The 18,186-nt window shown below is 40.8% G+C and overlaps 1 protein-coding gene across 1 annotated transcript in view; it reads left to right on the top strand.

Moving 5' to 3' along the window:
- LOC121400067 (NADPH oxidase 4-like) overlaps window positions 1-18,186 on the top strand; it is a 128,209-nt gene that overhangs the window by 98,406 nt on the left and 11,617 nt on the right. The window contains 2 exon segments of the mRNA XM_041582725.1: window positions 14,787-14,906; window positions 15,967-16,075. Coding sequence (XP_041438659.1) covers window positions 14,787-14,906; window positions 15,967-16,075 — 229 coding nt within the window.

The raw sequence follows: 18,186 nt of genomic DNA, 5'->3' as shown, positions 1-18,186 counted from the left end.
CAAGGTTGCATATAAGTCAATGGGAGAAGTCCCAATGATTTTTTGATGTGTGCTGGGTTTCGTGCAATACCCCGAAGTTTTTGAGTTTTCAGGTGAAAATTCCGAAAAAAATGTGAAATTCGGATTTTTTTACTGCAAAGCAAATTTTCGGGAAAATGTAATAATAAATAAGCGCAAAAAAACCCAAGTGGATTTGATCGGAGTTTGTAGCACAAAATATTATGATAAATTCGGATTTTGATCGTGATGGGCGAATTAGGGGCATTTCGCTTCTCCGAAAAATTTGGCGGCGTCAAAAAATTTGTGGTGAATTCCCACGATTCTCGAAACCGTGGGAAATTCGCAAAACAGCGCCATTTTGTTGATGGTGAAAATTCTAAAAAAAATTGTGAAATTCGTGAAAATCAGATGAAAAAATCTGAAAAAATCATGAAAATCTGATTTTTTCCTGCAAAGCAAATTTTTGGGAAAATGTAATAATAAATAAGCATACAAAACCCGAGTGTATTTGATCGGAGTTTGTAGCAGAAAATATAGAGAAAAATTTGGACATTGATAAATAACCCCCTTAGATGTCCTTAGGGGCAAATTAAGGCTCATTTAATGACTGCAAGTGCAGTGTGCAAAGTGCAATATTGGACATGCCCATTTTTTACCCATAATGCTGCTTTCTTTTCATAATTGAAGTACAGTTGCACCCAACATGTCAAAACCTCTGGCCGCATCTGAACTGGGAACTGATTATTTTATTTACTAGACACACAATCCCTTAGACACACAATAGATCCCCTATAACTTAGCATGCTCCATTTACCTGGTGTGGTTGTAATTCCAGACTCTTTTGGATTTCTGATCTGATTTCAGATTTTCTGATTTCTGAACACGCCAATGGCGAAATTACAGTTCTCCTAACCAATTAGGTAATGCTGAGGAAGGTTCCTGCAATTCCAGGTCAGCAAATTACCATAGATATTCTGGTTGTCCTGTAATGAAAAATGAATTAGGTCTTGAAGGTTGTAATAGGGCTACTTTACAAGTGTATGAAGTGCAATTTCAGTGAAGTTTTATTTTACCCACCACGCAAAGCTTTTTTCTCAAAATTCTAGTGCAACTGGGGCCATGAGGGAACAATGAGCTTGGTGCAATTGTGTCCGATGCAATAAAATGCCTGCAATAACGCATGTGCTTTGACATGAATTGGATACAAGTTTTTGCTGTTTGGGCGTTGTCATTTCCAGAGCTTCTAATACGTCAACAACCAATTCTTTAGGTGCAAGTATACTTCAAGTACCTTCAATAAATAACATTGATTCGCATAACTAAATGTGTGCCATTTCTGAGTATAGGCAGGAGGGTGTATATTTTGTGCATTCTCCTATTCCTCACAGTGCAGGGCAGGTAGCAAAATGCAAAAGCATATTGCCCCTATTTTATTCTATTTGAGATTCTTTGCCATAAGTAAGACTACAGCAAATCCCTCAAATTAGCAAGTGTTCCAAGGAATTGCCCAAACACTGACCAATCTGAATCCTAATTCACCAATAAATATCTAAGCAGTGAACCACTTCCTTCTGAAGACACCAAGAACTGCGACAAATGCATATAGAGCCTACGTGTATATGAGACACTGTATTTATGTCTAGGGCCCCTTTACTGGGCGGTAACATAAACTTCATGCCGATCCAATATAAACATCCAGCAATAAACACAATAACATGGAAGGCTCCAATGGTTGTTTATTCCAACATTCTGCTCTACATTGTTTGTGGAAATAACCTACATATCAGCAAGGAGTTTGTTTATCTCTATATAACAGAGAAAGCATGTTCAACGCAGACTCACTTCTACCTTTTACACTTGGTGGACTTCATTAACTTGGCTTTTTCAAGCTCTTTATTGCACCTTTCTGACAATTTGCTGTTCATTTGGTGCTGAAAAAGGCCATTTGCTCCTGTCAATTTTGACAATTCTCTTTGTTTATTTTGCTCCCAAAGGAACTGATGAACTTTGCAAAATTAGCCCATTCCCTGGGATTCCCTGGGGCGGGATGATGCTGAACACTTGTCAGTGTGTGAGTAAATACAGGCTGCATTATGCTCCATCAGGGGGATATCTTTATCCTGCTAATTTACTGTACAGATGTAGGGCGTTACATAGAGACAGGAATATACTAGGAGGTTCTTAACCATTTTTTACCTAACCATCACCAGGATTGAGTTTTTAAGACCAATATCACAAAGACTTAATTCTAATAAATAAACCCAATTGGTAGTGGTGTTTAATGAAACTGTTTTCTCATTAGGTTTATTTATTTAGATTGTGGGCATCATGGTGGTCGAGTGGTTAGCATTTATAACAAAATGTTGGGGTCCTGGGCTGTTTCTGGAAGGAGGTTGTACAGTATGTGACCTGTCTAGATTTCTGCCCACAGTCAAATAACATACAATCAGGTTTATGGCTCCTGTTGAAATTAATTAATTCTACTGTGAATGGTATAGGGACCTTAGACTGTAAGCTCCAATGGGGAAGGGACTAGTGTAAAGAAAGAATAATACAGTATCTGTAAAGCATTGTATACAATATGTTGGGCATATAATATTATAAATAATTGGTTTTTAGTAGAGATCGGTAATTGGTTTTAAGTAGAGAATTAGCTCAACCTCACCTTGGGTAACTAATTTAACTTATTCACATCAGGATCTTTCTAAGTGGTGTTATAACACAATAGATATCTCAGAAACTGTAAGAAAATCATCAAGACTGTTTGGGAAATAGATATATTAAACAGCCCCATTGATATTTGGGGTTAATACATCAACCAAAGATGATGTATTTGGCTTTTTAGTGGAACAGCATGCAAAGGTTTTAATGACTCCTGCCCCTTGAGAAGATTTTTACTTCCCAATTAACCTGGGAAACACTCATATGGGACGACTGACTCAAACCTGGTTGAACATCCAGGGGCGTAACTATAGAGGAAGCAGACCCTGCGGTTGCAGGGGGCCCAGGAGTGTAGGGGGCCCAGTGAGACCCTAATTAATGAGCAATTTTTATATATCTTGGTAAAATAGGCCAACTTATAAATATTTTGGGGCCCTAAATTGAATTTGCTATGGGGCCCAGTAACAACTAGTTAGAACATCTTAGTTCAATTCTCAAGTCTCAAGCGTTAAACTCACCAAGTTGTAGAAGAGGTCCAGGTGCACCACCAGCTAAGGGAGCAGCTAACACCGTATTGTAGTAGAGCAGAATACAGCCTTAAACATTTCATATTTCACAGACACTTAATCATAAGCTATGATTAAGTGTCTGTGAGACACGAAACATGTAAGTTTGTATCCTGATGTACCTAATAAATTACTAATCATTTTACAAGTCTGTCTAGAAGATTGATCTTTGAGTGCCTGATCTACTACAATATGGTGTTGGCCTTCTTAGCTCGTACCACAGTAAATATTATTAGCTTTCAACCATCTGCATTCATAGAAGGTGCAATTTTGTTTGGTCTGATAATAATAAGAAACTGGACTGCCCTAGACTAACAATTGTCTGTCGATATAGTAACTGCTTCCAGCCCTGACATTGCCTCAGTAGTCATTATGTCTGTTCTGTGACATGGCCACAAAACTATAGAGCTTTAGTTCCCAGAGTCTCAACAAATAGATGCTGGATAGTGTTGACCTAAAATGGTTACCTTTAGTTACTATAACCACTTTAATTCAGAATTTAATTTCAGATCTTTACAATTTTTCCATTACAGAGATATATTTTCAATGGGCACAACACAACACAATGATCACCCACCATGCTTGCCTCTACTAATCTTTGTAGTCCAGAAGAGGTTCTCAAAAAAAGAACATTTCCATAGTTCATTGAACAGATCATTTTTACTTTTATGTACAAAAATAGCAATCTACGTGTTTCTTTTCAGTTTGATTGCTCAAGTGCAAAACACATTTGGAGGAAATAATGCCACAAATGTTTGCCTGAGTACAAAGGTAACAGAAAATTGTTTAGGCTGGATTTATTTTGTGGATGGTTAATGTTGACTGGCTTCTTGGCTTTATGTGTAATAATAATGTTCCAGTAAAGTGTAATGTCAGTACAACGGTGCATATCCTGCTGTGACATTATGTCCAATTAAAATGCTGTTGAAAGTCTGATATTGCCTAGCATAGAATGGTTTCCTGGGAAACTAGTACAATAGATACAATCAAGAAGTACCCATTGTATTGTATTCTTATTAACTTTACCTACATAGTCTGGAATTTCAGAAATCTTTAAGGAATAGCAAAGCTTAACAATAAATTGGTATTATAGGTATGTTGGACTTGAATTGAAAAGATATATTGGACTTAGTCTGGAAATCTATGTTGGACTTGAAATGTATTGTGGCACAGTGGCTGAGAAAAAGGTACATATCTCCCAGAATGCTAGAGGAGACCCAAAATATGAGGAGAATAATAGAGGCTGGGGGTGGAAGCTATGCCTGGGGGGGTAGCAAGACATTTGAGAGGCTGTGAGGTGGTTCATTGAAGCAAGGGGACTGTGTTGGACTTGGTCTGGAAATGTATTTTGGACTTGGTTTGTAAATGTATGTTGGACTTGGTCTGGAAATGTATTGTGGACTTGGTCTGGGAATGTATTTTGGACTTGGCTTGTAAATTTATGTTGGACTTGGTCTGAGAATGTATTTTGGACTTGGTTTGGAAATGTATGTTGGGCTTGGTCTGGGAATGTATTTTGGACTTGGCCTGGAAATGTATGTTGGACTTGGTCTGGGAATGTATTTTGGACTTGGTCTGGAAATGTATGTTGGACTTGGTCTGGGAATGTATTTTGGACTTGGTCTGGAAATGTATTTTGGACTTGGTCTGGAAATGTATGTTGGACTTGGTTTGAGAATGTATTTTGGACTTGGTCTGGAAATGATGGTGGACTTGGTCTGGGAATGTATTTTGGACTTGGTCTGGGAATGTATTTTGGACTTGGTTTGGAAATGTATGTTGGACTTGGTCTGGGAATGTATTTTGGACTTGGTCTGGAAATGTATGTTGGACTTGGTCTGGAAATGTATGTTGGACTTGGTCTGAGAATATTTTTTTTTTTTTTTAACAATTCCTTTATTGAGTATACATGTGTACAGAGCAATGCACCATAAAACAGACCATCATTTGCGTGATATACAACATAACAAATGTAATGGGGCAGTATCTACACAATGGAATAGTAAGGAATAAACAGAAAAAGAAAAAACAAGAAAAAATCAATAAGAAACAGTGCGGTGTCCTCATACCCTATAAAACATAGAGTCGCTGTCCGTCTACTTGTATTGCATTCCGTTGAAAATCAAGTAACTAAATACGAGTACCACAAATAGGGTGCGAGGTGAGGGGTCAGAGGCAATAGGGTATCAGAGAATATCCCCTAAGAGGGCTCAAGGTCCACCCATGGTGCCCATATTTTTTTAAATTTCTGTGGGCAGCCCCTTCTCACATACGTAAGTTTATACAGTGGAATAGCTTTATTAAGCAGTGCCTCCCAAGTTTCAACACGCGGCCCAGCAGCTGATTTCCAATGAATTGCTATAGTTTTTTGGCATACATACATAAGATGATAATCAAAGTTCTTTGAGCCCTCCTAGGAGAGAGATCCTCGACCTGATTTAGAAACTACCAAGGGGTCCATTGGAAGGACTAATCCAGTATTATCTCGGATAATTCCCGCTATTTTCCCCCAAAAACATTGTACCCTGGGGCACTCCCACACCATATGGAAGAAGTCAGCCGGAGAGAACTGACACCTGGGGCACTCCTGACCAATTCCTGGACGCATTGTATGCAGTCTAGACGGTGTAAGATATGTACGGTGAAGGTATTTTAGCTGAGTCAGTTTATCCCTACTGCAGATTATCCCCTCAAAGGTAGCTGCTAGGACATCATCCCATAATTCTAGAGTGAGTTGCGGGATGTCTCGCTGCCATCTACTAAACAATTTGGGTAACGAGGTGCAACCTGCTAACATTAATTTATCATAGTATGTAGATAGAGGTTTCTTCAGGTTCCCGATATATCCCAGAGTTTCAATAATCCTCGGGGAGATATCGACAGTCTGAGTCCCGAATTGAGCCCTCACAGCATGCCGTAATTGCCAATATCTAAAGAGCATGGTGGAAGGAAGGGAAAACAACTGTTTAAGTTCTGGAAAAGTAAGAAGAGTACCCTCCGGCATTATGTCCGAGATATATTTGACATCGTGACTTGCCCACAGTTGGGGATCCGGGACTGTCCGAAGTTGTGGAAGCTTCGGGTTACCCCACAGAGGAGTGTATTGCGAGCAGTACACTTGGGGTTTCGGGAACTGTCTGATTGCCACGAACCAGGCCCTAACGATGGCTTTCATTTGTGGAGTAGCCTTTGCTGCGCAAGTCGTGCCCCTATACAGCAGGTTCTTTAGCTCTTCCTGGGAGCCTAGAATTTTAGCTTCAAGCATAGTGGCAACATTAGTAGACAAGGGGGACATCCACTTCCAAGCCACTACCAGTTGCGCCGCTAGATAGTACATATATAAATTTGGCGCTGCTAGTCCCCCTTTTTGGGGTGGGAGTTGTAAAGTTTGCAATGAGATTCTGGGCTGTTCACCATTCCAAAATAAAGTTAGCATAAGTCCCTTAATCTTATGGAAAATAGACTGAGGTATAACTACGGGGGATTGGCGGAAGACATATATTAGTTTAGGGAGGATCACCATCTTAAACAAGTTTATCCGTCCCGCTAGAGTGAGTGGGAGACGTCTCCAGTTCTCCATTCTGTTGTGCAGATAGTCTAAAATGGGATGAACATTAAGCTCTACAAATTTAGATAAGTCCAAGTGAAACCAGATCCCCAAGTATTTAAAAGCGGTCACCCATGTCAGCTCATTCCCCTGTGCTGGAGGAGTAGGGAGAGGGGGATCAATCGGGAAAATAACAGATTTTGCCCAGTTTATTTTAAGACCAGAGAAAAGTGTGTGATTATTAATAATAGCCAAGGCATGTTGTAGTGATCGGCCTGGGTCCTCCAAGTAGAGAAGAGTATCACCTGCATATAAGGATACCAGTTCAATCCTGTCACCCAGTTTGAGTCCCCTAACTCCCTGCGAAGCTTTAATACGGTTTGCCAACGGTTCCATGGCAAGGGCAAATAATAGGGGCGACAACGGGCAGCCCTGCCTGGTACCCCTACTGATTGGGAAAAAGTTCGACAACTTAGAGTTTGTGCGAACCTTAGCTATGGGAAGGGTATACAATGCTTGGACCCATGAGATAAATATCTGGGGAATGCCCATCCGCCGCATCGTGGCCCATAGATACTCCCATTCCACAGAATCGAAAGCTTTTTCATTATCAAGTGAGACTACAATTCTATTGCCAAAGTTATCATGTTGGATGGATAAATTAGTAAAAAGTCTCCGAATATTGGTATCAGTGGACCTACCAGGCATAAAACCTGTTTGATCAGGAGAGATGAGCACCTCCAGATATTGGGACAGCCGCAGAGCTAAGATCTTGGCCAGTATTTTAGCATCAACATTGATGAGGGAAATCGGCCTGTAGGAGGCACACTGCAGAGGGTCTTTCCCGGGTTTGGGTATAAGAACTATTAATGTTTCTCTCATGGAGGTTGGGAGGGGATTCCCACGAGTTATGTTGTTAAACAATGTAGCTAGGGTGGGAGCCAATTTTTTGGCATGCCTTTTGTACCATTCCGCTGGAATGCCGTCCAAGCCTGGCGTCTTCCCAGACGGAAGGGATGATATGGCCAATTCAACCTCAGAAGGGGTAATATCCTGAGCTAGCTGCTGGGAGGTGTGCTCAGGAAGGGAGGGTAGTTCGATAGCCTCAATATACCGTTGCAGGTCCTCCCGAGCAACGGAGAGTTTAGACGTATATAGGTCAGCATAAAAAGTGTGAAAGGCTAGACTAATATCCTCCGGGGAGGAAACAAGATCCCCACTAGACAGCCTAATAGCCGGAATGGAGGACATGGCGGAATCATCCCTAGAGAGAATAGCTAGAAGCCTGCCAGTTTTGTCGCCGTGCTCAAATATATTCGCTTTTTGCATAAGGATGTGTTTTTTGGTAAGTTCAATCTGTGCTACGTTCAGAGCCTCTTGGCACTGGTGCCATTCCCTTTTTTTCCCCTCTGTGGGGTCAGCTACATATCTGGCCTCTGCCTCCAACACCCTGTCTGATTTCTGAGAGATATCAGCTGCAGTAGTTAAATTGTGCGCCTTAATGTGGCTGATGAATTCCCCCTAATGTACGCTTTAAGTGCATCCCAAGAGGTACCAGGAGGTGTCTCCCCTAAATTAACGGCCAGGAACGTGTCTATACAATTCTGAATATGCTCCCCCAGATCTTGGTGAGTAGCCCAGTAGGGGCTGAGTCGCCATAACCTGTCAGGGGGTGCAGGCGAGGTTACCATAGTAGTCAGTATAGGGGAATGGTCCGAGATGCCTCTAGTCAATATCTCAACATTCTGCACCATTTTGGTCATGTCCTCACATCCCAAAGCCAGATCAATCCAAGACAAGGCATTATGCCCAATAGTATAACATGTGTACTGTTTGGACCCAGGGTTACGTTCTCTCCACAGGTCATGGAGCCCAAAGGTTGAGAGCCATTTGACAAATGCTGGGGTATTGGCCTGTTGCGCTTTATGCTTATCTAATACTGCATCTACAGTGGCATTAAAATCCCCCGTCAATAAAGTAGGTGCAGCTGGAAGAGCCAAAATTTTATCCATTACAGTGTAGAGCGTGCCATCCCGAAACGGGGGGGGGGATATAGACATTCACCAAGGTAACCAATTTACCATTTAGGTTCCCATGTACTATGACAAATCTCCCCTCTCCATCAGTAATAACATTATGGACGGTAAAGGGACACCCTTTGCACACCAGTATCGACACCCCTCTAGAATAACTAGTGTGTAATGAGTGGTACATGGAACCGATCCACGGTTTTTTAAGGGAGAGGACCTTTCTACCAACAAGATGGGTTTCTTGTAGCATAATAATTTGTGGTTTAACCTTCCTGATAAAATCAAAAACTAGCCGTCTCTTAATAGCATCCCCCATCCCCCGCACATTCCAAGAGATAATTTTAGCCGTAGCCATCGACTTGTGGAAGAGCTATATGGCACCCAAGGTACAGGACAGCATTGACATCCAAAAGAAAACCGCATAAGATCAAAAGAAACACCGCAGTGAAAACATCATAAAAAACCATACCCAACCATTCCCTCCCCACCCACTCCATAAAACTGACAGTTCAGAGTGAGTTTACTTCCCTAAAATTAACGGTTAAACTGTAACGTGGGGGTTGGTATCCGTCAGAGCCCTTTTTTAGGCATACCACAGCCGCCAGGCATAAGCTCCCCTATCGGGGGGGGGTGACAATTATAACATGAGCAACTCCAAAGAATTATAGAGGTAACCCAACATATGAATTGGGGCCAGGCCCCGTAAACAGGGCATATAAAGCTATACTCTGAGTCAGTTCTGCGTGAGTTACCGTTTGTGCAAAGTACTGGTACCTGTCCATAAAGACAAAGGTAGTGATGCCGTGACCTTTCTGTCCATATCATCTCCTATCGGGCGAACAACGCGGTCTCATCTCGAGCCAGGAATGTAACTCCTCCGGTGAAGTGAAGAAGAGCGCTTTCCCATTATCTGTAATCTGCAGACGGCCGGAAACATCATGGCATAGGGAATATTCCGTTGTCGAAGTTGCAACTTGGCCTCTGTAAATCTCGCTCTCAGCTTCCTCACCTCCGTTGAAAAATCAGGATAGATGGACACCCTTTGATTCTCAAAAATAATCTCTCCTGCTCTCCTGGCTTCAGCAAGGGCCACATCCCTATCCCTGTAATTAAGGAGACGGGCAATCAGAGGCCGAGGTGGTGCACCTGGTGGAGGTGGCCTACCAGGAATTCGGTGAGCCCTTTCCACTATAAAGGCCTGGGAAAAGACCGCCTGGGTAAACGTAGTAGTAAGCCATTGCTCAATAAACTTTTCCGGCGTGGAGCCTTCCGCTCTCTCCGGAATGCCCAAAATACGAATGTTATTCCGCCTAAGGCGATTCTCAAGATCGTCAGCCTTAGCCGTTAGGGCCTGTAGTTGTTTTTCAGTAGTGGTTAAACGCCCAGGCAAAGGGTGAACAGTATCCTCCAGTTCCCCTATTCTCCTTTCTGCCTCCCCGGTCCGTTCCCTGATGTTGTGGACATCTTGTTTGAGAATCCCAAAGTCAGTTTTGAGGCCATCAATTCTATTAAGGAGTGTGGCATGGTTAGTAGTAATGGCAGTGAGTACCTCTGATAGCGTTGGTTCAGGAGATGGAGCCGATTGCGCAGGTGGATTAGAGTCATCACCAGGCCCCTCAACGTCTGGCTGCACTGGAGTATTTGTGCGTGCAGGAGAGCCACTCCTAGTAGACCGTTGGGGCAGGGGAGTTCGCATGAACTGTTCCAGCCGGCCCGCTGCAGAGTCCCCTGTGCGCCGTGAGGCGGAAGCAGGAGCGCGCCCCTTCGTTTCAGCGCCATCTTGTGACATCGCGGCAGCCCTGGTGCGTACTTTCTTTGGGGCCGATTTCCGTCCCATCCGCTCCCAGCAGCAAGCAAATCTTCAGCGGGGCATTCCAGCAGCTTCGGATAGCTACTGTGCAAGTTGTGCGGTTCGGTAGCTCAGGGTAAAGGCAGTATATTGAGCCCCCCGTACGGAGCCTACTCGGCGTGCGGCTTACCAGGAACTCATTCAGGCCACGCCCCCGAGAATATTTTTTGGACTTTGTCTGGGAATGTATTTTGGACTTGGTTTGGGAATGTATTTTGGACTTGGTCTGGAAATGTATGTTGTCCTTGGTCTGAGAATGAATTTTGGACTTGGTCTGGCAATGTTGTTGGACTTGGTATGGAAATGTATGTTGGACTTTGTTTGGAAATCTTTGTTGGACTTCTGTATTTTGGAGTTGGCCATTTCTTTGTTGATTGGTTCATTCAACACTGAATAAAATGATGCATGGTTAGATGAAGCAGCTTTTACGCCTCATGTTTCATTCTGACTTTGAATTCTGCTCTCTTTATCATTGTCTTTTATTCATTGGCCCAAAGTGCATCAACAAAACATTTGCCATAGTTGAATCAGTGCAGCTTCATTAGACCTCTTTTTTTGACTGTAACATTAGAACTGAAATGATAATAAATCTGCTACTTTCTTGCCTTGCAGGAACTTCACTGCGTTGGACACAACATACCCTATAATAAGGAAACTCTGCATTTTTGTTTTACCGTGTCTATAGTAATTAAATTGCCCCTTATTTGCAAGAAGCTTTCCTTTCGGCAGTAGTCATAGGCTGCACCTGATGTCCCATAGCATTTGCCGGCTAAGAAAAGCTTCAGACTTAGCCTGAATGCGTCCAGAATTGGATCAATGTTGTAGGGGATTAATGATTCTGACCTAGTAAAATAAAGTGATGTACAGTACCTTGGAGACTGCCCTTTTTTCCCAGATTCATTTAAAAATCCATTCTTCTGTAATTCTCTTCATTTTTTGTATGACAATTTTGTTGTTTATGTTTTGAAATGTAGATTTTCTTTTTCAAAGCCGTGACTTTGTATGTTTCTCTGGCTCAAGCCCACTTTTTACACAATTTCTATTTATTATGAGCAAGTTCAATTTTAATGTAGTGGCATAAAGGAAAACTGAATGGCTGGCACACTTTTGGGATGAAATTCATTTGACTCCAGGACCCAGGACCCATGACCACTGCACTAAGCTGTTATCCATAGGAATCAGTACGGCAAACACATTAACCAAACATGAACCAGGGGTTTCAGTTGAAAGTACCTTTTTACAATTTAAGACATTCCAAATAGAATTAAGCACCTTAAACAAAAAATTGTAGAGATATTCTGTAACTGTATATTATGTCAGATGGGGTCCCTGTGATGTGACTGTCCCCTGTGTTAGTGTCCCCATGTGAGTAAAGGAAATATGAAACCTACTGTAACAGTATTTAGAACTATGAGTACCTCAGATGAATTACCTTGGACTTGGCTGGACAAATCACAACTCCCAGTAAAGCATGAATTACATGGAACTCTTTCTCTTAGGTGGGCCCTCGTTCTACTTTTGGAGGAGGGGTTAACCAAACTGAATCGCACACACAGAGCTTGGTAACAATAAATTGGTTATCAGTGGTTCTTGGAGCAATCACGTTGGTGGTACTGTGCAGATAGTACAGGCATCAATCACTTCACAGATACAAAGTCATTCACTTAATTATGTTATACAGGAATAGCAGTTAAAGATGCCTAGAGGTAGTACTCACTTATAGTTGAACTAGTCCCCAGTGCTAGCAGATGCCTTCAGAAAATCTCCTATTCCTGAGTACCTATATTGGTGGGTGACTCTCACACAGGGTACTAATCCTTTTGGTCTCCATGTTGGAGCTTTAGGCTGCTCAGCAAGCTCCCTATTGTTGCATTTCACTCCTAGAGCAAATTATTACAAATCTTTCCTGACCCTGACTTTTCCTACTGAGGCCTACCATCACCTCAGGTTCTTGTGGCACCAACTGCCCCTTCCAGCAAAGAGGGCTCCACAGAAAAAAGTCTAGGCACTTGGTGACTTCACCTTTTATATACTGGTTAACCGTGACAACCCCTAACTGCCAGAGAAATATCATGACCTGGAATGGGAGGCAGCTCCACCACCCAACTATAAAATAGGAACAGCTCCATCTTAATCCTTATGGGCACTTCCGGAATTAAAACAAAAACTGAATTGTGTTAGGGGGTTTCAGTGAGTGAGTGTGAGCTAATTTAAGGGCAAAGTCCTATAAATAGTTTTGGCTCCAAGAAGTGGTCGAAGGAGAAAAATGCAAATCCCTCTGAAGATACTTGGAGGATGGTTAAAAGTATGGATACCTAGAGTCTCCAGTTTAGCTGGAGTACCTCTGTAGTATACTAGTCTCAGAGAAAAAGAGGTTCTGTTGGAAAAATGTGATGATCATACTGAAATTTAATGCAGCAGTTCGATCTAGTTATTCTATTTTAGCAACTAAAATTCAGTGAACTATAATATAGTAGCAATAAGCATCATTATACTGGTAGAAGACTTGAACTTTTCCCAGTGTACATGATATTATATAGAGTGTGTATATAGAGCTAGGGATGTAACCCATGTTCCCTTCCCGAGCAAAACCAGCATCATCATTTGGCATATGATTCAGTAATTTCATAACACAATCTGGCTAAAGGCAATGATCACCCTGGACTTGGTGTAGACTTTACAAATGGCCAAATGGTCATTTGTGGTTTTCTGCAACATTTTCCTTTCTACCCTAAAACTGAAAATGCAATATGTTTTCCAGGAATAGCCAAAAAGCTCTCAGGGGATAGATATTTTTATTGATTTTTTGATTTTGTTGGAATTTACATTATTGTCAGTGTAATAAGGCCTTTCCTGTTCAACAGAAACTATTATTTAAGCCACTGCCTGGTTGCTATCAAACTCCAGACTCAACAGCTACACAAAGTATAAAATATAAATACCAACTGTAAATGGACCATTGCATATCTTACACTAAAAGTTAGTTTCAAGGTAATCATCCCTTTAAGGGAAATTTAATGTAAAATTGCAACGCTCCTCTAAACATTGTGTAATTTACACTTTTCTAGTTTTCAAGATCATAGCAGTTTTTGAATAACAAATCTGAAAGAGCAGGGCTAACTGCTGGTGATTCTGGCCAACTTGAAATGTATTTCCAGAAAAAATGAAAGACGTATGATGTTACTTTACTTAGAACTGGCCACGGAGACATCAGATGACTCGTCTCTGCTCATGAACTTCATTTTCTAAGCAGAGCAATATCACAAGCCATTCCTATTCTCAGGAAATTCATTTTCAGGTGACTGTATTGAGTTAGCCAAAATGACAAGTGGTGGTGCTTTTGCAATTTACAGTTGTTTCTTTCTAGTTTTCAATATCTTAGCAGATTTTAAATAAAGAATCTGACCAGCAATACCTGCTAGCCATTTTGGCCGCCTTTGAAAAATAATCCCAGAACCGTGCTTAAAGATAAAAAGTATACGTTTATTGCACATGTAAAAAGTCAAAAGTACCCCATTTGGCCGCCTTGAAATATATTTCCAGAGAAAAGAAAAGTCATACAATGTTGCTTTACTGAGAATTGATCATAGAAACTAGAAAATATCTCTAAAACTGGAAAAAAGTGGTAAGAAGAATGTCCTGAGCAATTTTACATTCATTTATTTTTAAGGGTTTACATTTCTTTTCAAGACTTACAGAAACAGGTCAGCACAAACTGGCCCACAGTCAATAATTGCTGCTTAATATTTATTAAAAACAGTCAAAACAGCCCTTAACAAAAAAGCCTTATGCATTTCGTGCCTACATGGGCACATGAATGACTCATGAAACGCATAAGGCATTTTTGCACTGTGTTAAAGGATGTTGGATCCCTTGTTGGCACTAATGTTGACACTAATTATTGATTGTGGTTCAGTTTGTGCCTGCCTGATTCTGCAAGTCTTGATAAATTGATCCTACGTGAGCTGAAGGTCTGGGGCATGGGCACCTGAAACTACCATGTGTAGTGGTGAGTCTTCTTAGAATTAGGCAAGGGTCCTAGTTCCTTCTCTCTTTCAAGTTTTATGTTTACATTTCCTTTAATACTTGTCCATGTTACTGACCAGGGCACCTTCTTTTCCTTTTATTTGCAGGATATATGTTGATGGACCATTTGGAAGCCCCTCAGAAGAAGCTTTTAATTATGAAATCAGCCTGTGCATTGCTGGGGGTATTGGAGTAACTCCATTCGCATCTATTTTCAACCAGCTGCTGTACGTACAGTATTATCCTAGAGTTCCAGAATCTAGACCAGCCGTTATAAGACTCTATCAGACCTAAGACCTTCCCATGTGTTTTCCTAACTTCTCAAGCATACTGGGGTTATAGCTACATGGGGGCCCAATGACAGAGACAAACTGATCTATTATGTTAAAGAAAAACACCCTACAATTTAGTGGGCAGACGCACAATGCCTTATGCAGGGGTTGAGGTAAATGTCAGACAAGGTAGAAAAATACATATATATATATATATATATATATATATATATATATATATATATATATATATATATATATATTCTCTGGAGTAACTAAGAACATCCCCACCTGGAACCTTATACAGGTATGGGACCTGTTATCCAGAATGCTCGGGACCTGGAGTTTTCCGGATAATGGATCTTTCCGTAATTTGGGTCTTCATGCCTTAAGTCTACTAGAAAATCATGTAAACATTAAATAAACCCAATAGACTGGTTTTGCATCCAATAAGGATTAATTATATCGTAGTTGGGATCAAGTACAAGTTACTGTTTTATTATTACAGAAAAAAAGGAAATCATTTTTAAAAATTTGGATTATTTGGATAAAATGGAGTCTATGGGAGACAGCCATTCCGTAATTCGGAGCTTTCTGGATATCGGGTTTCCGGATAAAGGATCCTATACCTGTAGTAATATGTATATATATTGCTGACCCATCACATTAATAGCATTTGGCACTTATATTTATTTCTGTTGCAGCCTGATCTATTAGTTGTGAGATAATTGAATGTGAGATGTGTAATTACCTTCTGGCAAACTGCTTAATTAGCACGCAATTAATGATGGACAGCAATAAAAACAATGCTCTACTATTCCACCCTCCCAGCCTTCCATGGATTAGACAGTAACTGGTTTAAAATAATCCTGTTTAGTCATTAAGTAGATCACCTCAAATTGATTCTGGTAATGAAGTATTTTATTATTTGCAAATGGATTGATGGTATCGTGGCGTTAATGCCCTGCTCTAACGAGAAAGAGCTCCGGCTAATGGCAATTTAATATTTCAACAGAGATTCCTGGGAGCGCTATAAACTGCAGAGACTGTACTTTGTGTGGGTTTGCAGAGACATCAACTCTTTTCTCTGGTTCGCAGATCTCTTGTGCTTACTGCACAGAAAGGTAACGGAGGGTATTTTACATGTTTGGTAAATCAAATACATTAAAGGGATACTGTCATGGGAAAAAACATTTTTTTCAAAATGAATCAGTTAATAGTGCTGCTCCAGCAGAATTCTGCACTGAAATCCATTTCTCAAAAGAGCAAACAGATTTTTTTATATACAATTTTGAAATCTGACATGGGGCTAGACATTTTGTCAATTTCCCAGCTGCCCCAAGTCATGTGACTTGTGCTCTGATAAACTTCAATCACTCTTTACTGCTGTACTGCAAGTTGGAGTGATATCGTCCCCCTCCCTTTTCCCCCCCCCAGCAGCCAAACAAAAGAACAATGGGAAGGTAACCAGATAACAGCTCCCTAACACAAGATAACAGCTGCCTGGTAGATCTAAGAACAACACTCAATAGTAAAAACCCATGTCCCACTGAGACACATTCAGTTACATTGAGAAGGAAAAACAGCAGCCTGCCAGAAAGCATTTCTCTCCTAAAGTGCAGGCACAAGTCACATGACCAGGGGCAGCTGGGAAATTGACAAAATGTCTAGCCCCATGTCAGATTTCAAAATTGAATATAAAAAAATCTGTTTGATCTTTTGAGAAATGGATTTCAGTGCAGAATTCTGCTGGAGCAGCACTATTAACTGATTCATTTTGTAAAATTTTTTTTCCCCATGACAGTATCCCTTTAAATTTCTATCTTAAAGGGGACAGAAAGGCTGAGAATATTTATAAAACATATATAGTACTCAAGGTATTTTCATGTATATGCATTATTAGCTTAGTTTGCTTTCTGTTTCAGCTGTTACCTTCTCATGCATGCGGCATCTTGCAAAAAGGATGCTGTTTACAGTTGCTTCTCTGATAAATATGTTGAACTCCTTCCAGCGGTACCTGGCAATGAAGACAAATTTATTTTCTACACTCCTGTCTTTTTTTTTTTTAGAGCAATGGCACTTTGTCGTCCATGTGATTTCCAGTTTGTCGGGCAGCAAAATACTAGGGATTGCCACTGCTTTGACGTTAATGGTAAAGATAAAGAGATTATCACTTGGAAAGTGTTTGAGTGATAATCTCCTGGTTGTCTTCCATGTGATGACCATTAAACTCAACGGGGCTGCAATTTTTTGCTGCCCGCTGTCAAACAGAAAAATGTTGGGAATACCACCATGTGCAATTGCTCTTTAATTATGATTGATATTATGTTTTTATGCTAAAAGCACTGTATCCTAGAAGATACACTCACTCAGGGGAATGTAATAAAAGTCGGTAACGGAAAAACTATTGCAATGCAAATGGTTATGCCTTTGCCCAAACATATTTTGCTTTGCATGAATTTAATGTAGCTTTTGTGATCCCGGAAACTATTTAGCGACCACTTCCGAAAGTGGAAGACCATTTGCAATTTTATAGTTTGCGCCAATGCGCAGTGAATTTGAGAAAATAATTTTTAAGGAAAACAGTCAGTCATTTACGTTTACTCTCTCCTGACGATCTTTCCACAGTCTGTATGTAGATCAGCGCCTGTGGCAACAAAGAAAGCAGAAACCCAAAATTACGCAGCAAGTTTAAATATTGCAAAGGCACCCGGTGTTGAAAATGTTCACCAAAGTGTACTTCCCCTTTATATTCTCCGTTAATAGTAGTGATATATGGAGTCAGTTCTTTACATCCAATGAGTTTCCACCACTATATGACCATAATTCCTACTTACTAGACAACCACTTGTATAATGCACGTAATTTATAGCAGATCCAACTGTTCCTCTAGCTCCACTTCTTTTACTCCCATGCAGAGAAATATAAATCCGAATACCATTTATTTAGATATAAAATACTTTAAAAAAATTTTACACTCACATTTGGTTGTTTGAAATCAATCACACATATGTACCCTGCCGGCGTGTGTATTCCCCTCATGGCTTCCCCTGCGATCGGGTGTGATGTCACTTCCTGCCTGATGCGTTTTGCCTACCAATGGGCTTCCTCGGAGGCATTAATGTGCAGTAAATGTGATAAAACTTCTTACTAAAAAAGTCATTATCTTTGCTCCAAAAGATTACGACACCTTCAAGCACTTCTTAAGAGTGCGCAATTAAAATTCGCAGTGCAA

The sequence above is a fragment of the Xenopus laevis genome, chromosome 2L (genome assembly GCF_017654675.1).
Source record: "Xenopus laevis strain J_2021 chromosome 2L, Xenopus_laevis_v10.1, whole genome shotgun sequence".
Taxonomy (NCBI): Eukaryota; Metazoa; Chordata; class Amphibia; order Anura; family Pipidae; genus Xenopus; species Xenopus laevis.
The sequence above is the reverse complement of the archived record's forward strand: the minus strand, read 5'-3'. Positions and strand labels throughout refer to the sequence as shown.